Source organism: Penaeus vannamei, chromosome 1 (genome assembly GCF_042767895.1).
Source record: "Penaeus vannamei isolate JL-2024 chromosome 1, ASM4276789v1, whole genome shotgun sequence".
NCBI classification, from domain to species: Eukaryota; Metazoa; Arthropoda; class Malacostraca; order Decapoda; family Penaeidae; genus Penaeus; species Penaeus vannamei.
This window is the reverse complement of record NC_091549.1, coordinates 7,001,246-7,011,245: the sequence shown is the minus strand read 5'-3', so window position 1 is coordinate 7,011,245 and position 10,000 is coordinate 7,001,246. Positions and strand designations below refer to the sequence as shown.

Here is a 10,000-nt window from a genome sequence, read left to right as displayed (position 1 = left end):
GATCAGGAACCATTTGATTTAAGCATACATTACTTGATTCCTCTGTCTCAACTCACTCCTCCATCATGTTCTTTGGCTTCACAATGTTTGTTGGATGTTCTAGGTGTCATTTGTCTTTGTTATTGTACAACATTTTGCATGAGTACGCCGAAAAATGTGATTAATCTTCAAAACAGTTTAGTTTCTTTTTAATTTTTGTTAATTATTTATCTGTTTGCTAAAGGAAAGCTGTCTGCTAACAGTCACTCACTGTGTATCTTTCAAGCTTAAGGACTATTAAAACAGTTTGCTGTAGTCGCTGAGTAACATTATAAAGATGATTCTTCTTATTGCATGTCTTTTTAACTGTTCTTTTAGTAATTCCAAAAGAGAGACTGCCTTACATATGGATTTTAAGGTCATTGTTTAAACACGTCCTTTAAATGCAAACTAGTGCTTAAGTTGTGATTATTTATAGTAGTATGGTTTTAATGCTTTTCTTCTGCACATCCATTTGTAAGGTTTTATGTTTGTACAGGATTCCATAACCTTGTGTTTGTTGTTCTTTTGATTTAATTGTTTACCATTCTAATTTACCCTACCCTCTTTCTTATAGGACAATTTAGACATCATGGGACTTTACAAGCCTGAAATATTTTGTTGATGAGGTAAAGACCATACAGTCCTGTGCATGCTCAGAGGTTAGCGGGGAGGATTGACTGACTGAAAACAAAACAGAGGAATGAAGTAATGTTGGAGGAAGTAGGGTCTTTCTTGGTTAAAGAGGAAAGAATTGCAGGTGGAGCTGAAAACTCATTGCCTTTGTTTTGTCTTGATTTTTTTTTCAATGCAGTGTCATTTGTTTACTTTTTTGTCTATATATTTCAGTTGAATTCTGTTGTTACTGTTTTGCAGCTGATAACAACATTTTAATTAGTAAAATCATTAAGGAAAGAATCTTATCCACAATATATGTTGGACCTGAAGGCAGTGAGTTTAACAGGTCACTTGGGAAACAAGCATGTAACCAATCCCTTCTACATATATGGTAACCCTTCCTGGACTCTGGATACATGTTTTATCGAGTAAGGAACATATTCCACCTCTTATTCTAACCTTCTGTTTGCATGAGCTCTAGATCGAAATTCTGCTGGTACAACCTTTCTGATCTTGTCTCTCTCATTTCACTGCATCATCAGTCTTGACCATCTGATCATTTTCTGAAGCAGCAACTTCTTCCAAATCTGGTATCACTTTCAGACATGTAGGCGACTACAGGTGTTTCTGAAACAACTGCTGATCCTGCTCTCTCTTCCCCAATGCACTACTGCCTTCTTTCCCCTTATTGAGGCGAAGCTCGGGTTTTTCCGTTTGACTTGCCTCGAGACTTGTGAAGAGGAAGAGAAAAATATCTATAAAATCCTTTTGAAGATGTTTTTTGGGAGCATACATGTATACTAACAAAGAATTCTGGACTAACACCTTATTTTCCAAAGTACATGAAGCAGTCTTCTTCTGTTTTTTCTTTATTTTCTTTTTTCAGGTATTCTCAGTTTGTAGACTATTGAATATATTCTGTATAATCTTTTCTTCTATACAGTAAAGACATTTGTTATCTGCTATATTTTTAATCTGGATGTTAATCTATGTATTGGATACATGATGCCTTGTTTTTCTTTTTGATGTTGGTAGTTACAGCAAATTTATTTGATGTAGTTTGTCTTATATGTACAGATTATTTTCTTGGTGGAAAGCTCACTATGCACAAAGGAATGAATTTTGTGTATGGTAGGTTTTCCTCCCATTTGTATCAATATGGTAGAGTGTTTGGTCATTTATTATTTTTATATTTGATATTTGCTGTCAACAAGTGTTTTGTAGATCATTGTATTGGAAATATGGGATAGTATTGTTTATTAGCAATATTCGCAGTTGTTGAATACTACATTTGTCTTATGTTAAATATTTGCTAAGCAATTCAGGTTGCAGAAGTTAATTGATGATGATTATTGTTCTTGTATTGTCATTTTTGAAAATATTTATATAAAGAGAGTTCAATATGTGCATGAGATTAGGCATACTTGCTTTAGCCACAATACTTTAACAGTCATAACTATTTCTTTTTCATATACTTATTTTCTTTCAATTTTCCATTTCTATCTTTTCACTGCTCTGTGTCAGTATTTTGTACTGGGGGAAAAAAAAATTTGTTTGGCAAAAGAAATGAGATGGAAATTTACTTTTTTCCTATAATGATATTAAATATGCACTAATAGATTAGAGAGTATTATATGGTTTATTTAAAAAATCAATCCACTTATTTGCTAAGCACCCCAATATATATGCATCCCATGTCTCTCAGTGTTACACGTGACCAAGCAGGAATCATTATATCCTATCTTATTTTGCTAGAAGAAAGTACATGGTGCTCTGTTGTGTTCAGGTTTTCATTGTCCAAGTTTTCTCGGGAATAAATTAATTGGATGTGTTATTTCTTTAAGTTTTGTTCGTTTGTCATGGCATTATGTATACATTTTAAAAAATTAAAAGTTCTCTCTTGTTTGAAAGATATTCTGCTATTGTATTGTGGTAATTCTTATTATGAATGGATAGGCTCTAATTATTTAGGCAGTTGTGAGGTCCTGACTTTTTACTGAAAGGATATATTTTCTAGAATCTTGTGCTATATAAGATTTTTTAGTTAATTCTTTTTACCTTATTTCTTGGCAACAGGTGTTGACAGGTGGACGAGGACGTCGTGAAGTGTGCGTAGGATGTAACAACCCGGTATATCTAGCTGAGCGCCTTTTAGTGGGTTCTCCAGGTCAACTGATGCATAGAACATGTTTCCGTTGTGCCCGATGCTCAACTCAGCTGACACTTGCCAGTTATTATGAGACAGAAAAGAGTCAGTTTTGTTGTGAAACATGTCCAGATGAAGAACGCCCAGTTATACCAGATGTTGATTCTACTAGCATAGCCAGCAGTGCCTCGACTAAGCTCGCCCGCCAGTCATCTGCCTCGGATTCAGAATCTGACTCGGACAGTGAGGACTCTGATGAAGAAAGTGACAGTTACAGTAATGATGCAGATAGTATGTTAGAAGACGTATCCCGTATTAGCAGCACACAAAATGAAATTTCTTCAAGACTGCCCAAACCCAGGACTGTATTTTTAACAAAGACTTTAGAACATGAAGACTCAAAGGACAAACCAGAGGAGCCCAAGGAAGACAACACTCATCTCAGTAGAGCAAGCAACTTTTCCCAAGTCTCCCCTGCACTGTTTGGATCAAAGGTGAAGGACTCTGGAGTCGAGGGCAAGAGAGACTCCCGTCCAGACCATTGTGATAATGCCAAAGTTCTGAAAACAGACCCACCTGAAAGACTAACCCTTGACACAGGGCAAGGTGACAGGGTTTCGAGTATTTCCAATGGCAAAGGGAAGGGTTCCTCTTCCATTGTTGCCGAACGCTTAAAATTATTCAGAGAGATTGGTGATAAAACTACAAACGCAGATAGAGCAAAAAGCAATATAGTTTTAAGTTCAAAAGTTATTTCGGAAAAGAAAGAAAATGTTCAGATTAAAGAAAAGGAGAGTGTTCCGAAACAAGAAGAGACGCTTGATATTGATGAGAAAGATCAAGATGAAGATACAAAAGATATGTCGAATGGTAAGGATGTACAGGTTGATAAATTTATTTCGGACTACTTACAAAAAGATGAAACGGAAGATATGGAGGTTGACTCAAAAACATATTCTGAAAAAACAAAAGAAAATGATACACCATCTATTGTTATTCCATCCATTACAATGTCAGTGGAAAGCACAGATGAGAAACTTTTACAAGAAGATGATGCTAAGCAGGATGAAGCTAGACAACCGGCTGCTGAAGAACGAAGCCCAAAACTTTCCCACAGCACAAATGCTCAAGCCAAGGAATTTAATCCATTTGAAGATGAGGACGAATCTCAGCAGGATGAGAGTGGTGTTGTGGTGAACCAGTCTCATAGTAGTCCTGCCATGGACAAAAATGATGCCACTTTGGCCTCACATGACAGTGGGGCCGATGTCTCTTCTGCTTCCGCGCAATCCGTCCAGTACCCGAACGATCTCAATCCCTTTGGAAGTGATGAAGAGGAAGAAGAGGAGAAGGAGTCTGAACCAGCAGAAGTAGAAGAATCTGAAAAACAGACCAAGAAGCTCATCAAGGCGAATCTTAATCCATTTGGAAGCGATGAAGATGATGTGTCCGAAGATGAGAGCAAGGCAGTTGAAGAGAAAGAGAAGAGTTTGAAGAATCTGAATCCCTTCTGGAGTGATGATGAAGAGGATGAGGATGAGAAGGATAAGGTCAACAGTTCAAGTTCAACCCCAACTAAAAACAAGGTTAAGCCCCCAAGACCACCACCTCCAACACTGGCCAGAAATAGGTATGTAGCTTTTATTCTGCCTCTTTTAGTAGTGATGAAATTCAGAAGTTTTGTACATTTTGTTTTATGTTGAGAACTTGTATATAAAAGGCAAACCACTGAGTAATTGGTACAGTAGCTTAGTACATGGGAAAGGGTTACAAATATTTTGTATGCCTAAAAATTGCAGTTGAAGGAAAGAAAAAAAATGTAATAAAGGGGGATCAGAAAATATAGGGAAAAGGAATTGAATTTAAAAGTTTTTCATTATGAAAATATCTTGAGTTTTATTGAAAAAATTTCGAGGGAAGGATACTTCTATTGATTTGTATTCTGGGAAGACAGATGAGTATCTTTTGATGTAATTTGATGAGTTTTCATTAAAAAATTTTTAGATACATATTTTTTACTTAATGAACTTTTCAAATCTTGCTTCATAAAGGAAAGCATTTATGCTTATGCTGTGATTGGTAAGGAAGCAGTTAAGTCTTATGCAAAAAAAGTAACATCAAATTTGAAACCAAAAGGCTAGCATGTTCATGAGTGGAATTGAAAAATATAATATTGATATATTTCACAGCTTCTTAGTAAACATCTACATCCAAAATATATTTTCCATGGTCAGAAATGCATGCATAGGCCAGAAAATGTAAACAAATTCTGTTCCTTATGACAGTATAGTTACACCAGTGATATATCCTCTTTGTTGTGTGATGCACTCATGTACATACAAGAACTATTGTTTTTTCTACCAGTATATCTATATGGCGGTTATACTGCATGGTTTGCTGAGTGGGCTTCAGTCTCTTGACTGTATGGAGGCTTGGCTTTTTAGGCTCGTGTAAACCTACATGAATTTGGTTTATTCATCAAGCTAGCTTCTGAATATGTAGAAGTTGAGCATATTTATTTCTGCCAGCTGTGAAGAAAGAAATGCTATTAACGAGAGAGATTGTATCAAGATGTGTATGATAAGTTAGATGCTGGTAACTATACAGAGGAAGAGGATAATAAAGAGAATATTGATATTTCAGGACTAACGAAGAGAGATGGGATATCTGTTTTATGAAATTTTACAGAGTGAAGCATTAAATGTACATATAATGATTAAGACATTTGTTTGACTATAAAATACTGTAGGGATGAATTGAACTGAAAATTATTATTTAAGTTACTAATCTAAACTATGTCCTGCACAAGTAAAAAAACAATAATAATAAAAAAAAAAATGTTCAGTTGATATTTGATTTCCAGCTTCAAATAGTTCTCATTTCAGCTATTAGTTTAAAGTGAATTGGCTGCCCTTTTTTTTTAAACAAGTGGAGGGAATACTAGTGATTTTTAGAAAATTTGTAGAATAGTGATTGTTGTTGATATGAAATAAGATCAAAAGAAAGGCAGAAAGGAGATTTACTCTTAGTTTTTGGTTAAAAGATGATTTAGCATCTCTAATGATTTTTTTTCTATTTTTAAGCAATGAAAGAAAGGAAAGAAATGAATGTATTCAAATATATATATATATATATATATATATATATATATATATATATATATATATATATATATATAATTTTATTTTATTTTATTTATTTTTTTTTTTTTTATATTATTATTATTACTGTAATATGATAATGCTTGGTACTGGAATAGGTGAATTATGGAAAATTCTTGTTGAAAATAAGAGTGCCTCTCATTATGAATAGAAAGTCAGCTAAAGCATATTTGAATGCTGAAGTATCTTGTAATTTAGTTTCTGTAGGCTATTGCTAGCTTGCTTATATAACTTGTCATTTTTTCAGTACTCCATCCCAAATGTATGGGACCCTTAGTGCAAAGAGTAGTCCATCTTCAGTGGGTGGCACTACCCCAAGCAAGAAAATCATTGCCCCTCCGCCCCCAAGCGCAAGAGAACTCTTCCCGCAAGAGCAAGACGTGCCTTTGCACGGTCCTCCCAAGCCCCCAAGGTCCCCGGCTCTGTCCAAGGTGCATCCCCATCCCTCCCCCTCCTCTCCTGGCGGCTCTGTGGCTCTCAAGAGGAAGGATCGAAGGGCACCTGCCCCACCACAAGCTGCCACCCCGAGAAGTGGCAGGACCTCCCCAACAGATACCATTAACAGCGATTCTTTGTCTGTATCTAGCTTTGGGGCTCAAAGCCAGACGGTGCAAGGGCAGGAGGGTAAGTTGTGGCTTTGGGAAGTTTGCTGGAATTTTTATGTAGCTGGTTCATCTGTGCTGCTGCTTTTTTTTACTCATTTTGATTTTTTATGTATATACGAAAAATGAAAAGTTCTGGGCATGCATAGCTTTTACTTGTGTTATTTTTGTTTTTGTGTTACAAAAGGCTGTATCTCTAGCATGCAGCTGATTTTTTGTGCTTGGCCTCCTCCCCACCAGACCAGGATGAAGTACTGAGCTGGAAAATGCAGAAGGACCTCAAGAACCACTCCAACAAGATGAACGGCACGGCTGACCAGCTTGCTCCCCCCAAGCCAGCTCGAGCCCCGCAAATTGTCAAGAACTTGGGTGGTGTTGGAGGTTGGTGCTTGCTTGCTTGAGCTTTTTTGAGATTTGTTTACATTATCGATTTTGTTTTTCTTTTCTTTCCATTTTCTTTTCCTTTGTTGTTTGGTGGTGATTCTTGGGTTTTGACATTTTGTGTTGCTCTTATTTGTGTTGTTTTTAAATGCAGTTATTGTTTGCCAGGTTTTTATATTTAGGCCTATTATAAGAAAAAATATTTAGTCTTTTTCTCTACCAGACAACATAATTAGATGTCTGTAAACATATTCTCATTAGTATTTTCTGATAACTGGTAATGAACTGTAAGAATAACTGTATAAATAAGAATATGCAACCAGTTAACTTACTGGATACGGATGGCATGAATATCTGCTATGTCCACTGTAATTTCACTTTATTAATTATGGCTCCAGAATTGCTTATTCATGAAGGAGCAGTACCAGTCCTATATAGCACACCTGTTTTCACTTTTCCTTAATGTCCGGAAAGCTCATTTTATAATATATTCCTTTTTTTTGGTATTGGTGCTTTAATGAGAATAGTCAAAATGTCAGTTATAATAATTGTGTTTTTAGTATTGATAGAATTAGAAAAGAACAACAACAGTTACCATAAATTCAAGGAATAGGGAAATCAGATGTAGTCACTAGGGCATACTAACTGATTTCTTGGTGGCTGAGCACTTGTGGAGCCATCTGTGTGCATCAAAATTCACAATAAACTGCAGTAGACAATATATATCCCAATGGCCATGGAGCCAATTGTTTTTATTTATCAGTAATGATTAATATATATGAATATTTGATAATCACTGACTTGTTAAAATGAGATATTTTTGGTAGAAAAACCACTGCTTCTGTTATGGCTGTTTAAACCCATTTTATTCTTCACACAAAGCACCTCTTTTGTGTGTTAATGCACTCCAGCAAGTTTTGCTTTTCAGCCATCTGTATCTGTTGCTCCTCAGAGTTGAAGGGCATTAAAGGCATATTCCTTTCCCACAATAATTTCCACCCTCTTTCAGGTCTGGCCAGAAATCCCTCGATGAGCAAGAGTGAAGCTGGGGAGTGGCAGCGCAAAAAGGGGCCGGCCCCACCACGCCCTGTCCCCCAGAAGCGTGCCCTCAAGAAGATGCCCATGCGGCTGGTCCAGCAAGAACTCCAAGACATTGAGATCAAGCAGACAGAGCTGGAGCGTCAAGGTGTCCTGCTTGAGACAGCCATCCGCAAGAGGACGGAGAGCACCTCCAACAACCCGCAGGATGAGGTTGCCAATGCCCCCAACAGTGGGCCAAACAGCATAGAGGTCGAGGACATGATACTGCAACTCTTCGAATTGGTCAATGAGAAGAATGAGCTGTTTCGCCGTCAGACTGAACTTATGTACCTGTGAGTATGTCCAGGAACTTTTGTGTTCATTGGATATGTGTTTGAATATATTAATTTATTTAATTGATTTGTGTTTTGACAGCTTGATAAAGAAAGTGAAAATATATTTGGCATCTTATTGTTGAACGCAGAAAGTGGAAATACGAGTATGACGATGATTTAGGTATATATACAATTCCACACGCTGCACTCATCCATGAGATGATGTCCAAGTACTGGAAATATAAACTTATGAAGCATTCACTCTCAATTCCAGTAAACGTGAGAAACGTCTTGAAGAGGAGTATGTTGAGCTGGAGTATCAGATTCGATGTCTTATGCTGAAGACACCTGGGGAGAAAACAGCTGAAGACACTGCCCAAGAAGAGGACTTGATTGCCCGATTGGTGAAAGTGGTGGAGCAGCGTGATGAAATTATCAACTGCCTTGAGCTGGATAGATTACGGGAAGCTCAGGAGGACGAAAGCATTGCTACGCACATGATGCAGTACCAAGGTAAGTTTAGAGCTGATGGACTATTTCCACATTGTCATAATAAGCTGTGTGTTTAATTTTGTAACTTTCCTCTCTAGGCATGATTTCTTAATGTTGTTGGTCTGATTAGAGAGTACTAGTATGCATCAGAAGGAAAAAGTATTAGCAGTTTTATGAAATGTCACTTTATAGACTGTATTGTAGAGTGTAGCACCCTTTAACAAGAAATAAACTTAGCACAGTGATGTTCATGCTATGTATGGGCTTTTGTAATTTGATAATGCACCTTTAAATTTTTTGTCCCTTGTGAATAACACTTGTGACAGCTAAAAGCATGTCAAAAGAAAAAGTAGACAGCTTTAACATTTCCTGAGGTGGATGCATCTACAGGTAGATATATTTAACAGGGAAGCCCATTAATATTTTCTTCAGGTTTGGAAAATGTAACAATCACCTCAACACCTTTTCCTTATTCTAGTTATTAACCTGGTGTAGTCACATGCTTTTCAATTAAATCTATAACACTAAGGGGACAAGAAAGAACTAGTAGGGAGAGGGGAGACAGCCAGCTGAAAGGGAAAAATTTCTCAGTGAACGAACAGGAGGCGGATCCCTGTATCTTGCTCTAAATACTTGCAGGTAGACATTTCAAGGGATGCCACTTATGAAGCAGATATGATTTGCAGAGTAACTGAGATCGAGCAGATTACCGGAAGGTATGGTTGAAGGGACTGTGTCAGAAAGGGAGGAGAGACACTCAAGGTTACAACAAAATACTGGTAAAAGAGAAATGCATTTAGTTTGGAGATATGGGACAGAGAATGGTAAAATAGAAGAGCTTACAGACAGTTTATTAAAATGCTTGTAATGCTTTCACAATAACAAAAGTGTTGTGGAGTCTACATGCATTGATGTAGTAACACAGTACACATTGTAACATAAACACAAGAACTCATTGTAACACATAAATTTTTTTGCGTGTATTTAAAGCAAAGACTTTAAAGAAAGATTGACTAAAGGATTGGAAAAAAAAGTCAAAATAGGGCGTGTATGTCCTCCCTCTCTCTCTCTCTCTCATTTGTTTTTTCTCTTCTTTTTTCTACTTTTTTTATTGTAGGATATATAAATATCATAGACAATAATGGTATTTCAGTTTCAGAGTTGAAGATATTAATTTGAATTTTGTTGTTTCAGAAAAACATATTGATGGGAATGAAAATGGCAACA

At 36.6% G+C, this 10,000-nt stretch overlaps 1 protein-coding gene across 13 annotated transcripts in view; it reads left to right on the top strand.

The window, feature by feature from the left end:
* The window catches only part of MICAL-like (protein), a 141,798-nt gene that overhangs the window by 129,539 nt on the left and 2,259 nt on the right, over window positions 1-10,000 (top strand). For 10 of the 13 annotated variants that reach the window (XM_070130583.1, XM_070130526.1, XM_070130471.1 and 7 more), the window contains 6 exons: window positions 2,713-4,412; window positions 6,191-6,567; window positions 6,786-6,926; window positions 7,936-8,299; window positions 8,556-8,794; window positions 9,968-10,000. The exon at window positions 9,968-10,000 is cut by the window's right edge and continues 2,259 nt beyond it. In XM_070130583.1, the coding sequence (XP_069986684.1) occupies window positions 2,713-4,412; window positions 6,191-6,567; window positions 6,786-6,926; window positions 7,936-8,299; window positions 8,556-8,794; window positions 9,968-10,000 (2,854 nt within the window). Of the gene's footprint in view, window positions 1-2,712; window positions 4,413-6,190; window positions 6,568-6,785; window positions 6,927-7,935; window positions 8,300-8,555; window positions 8,795-9,412; window positions 9,490-9,967 lie in introns of all 13 variants that reach the window. The other 3 variants (XM_070130336.1, XM_070130414.1, XM_070130273.1) reach the window with 3 other exon arrangements.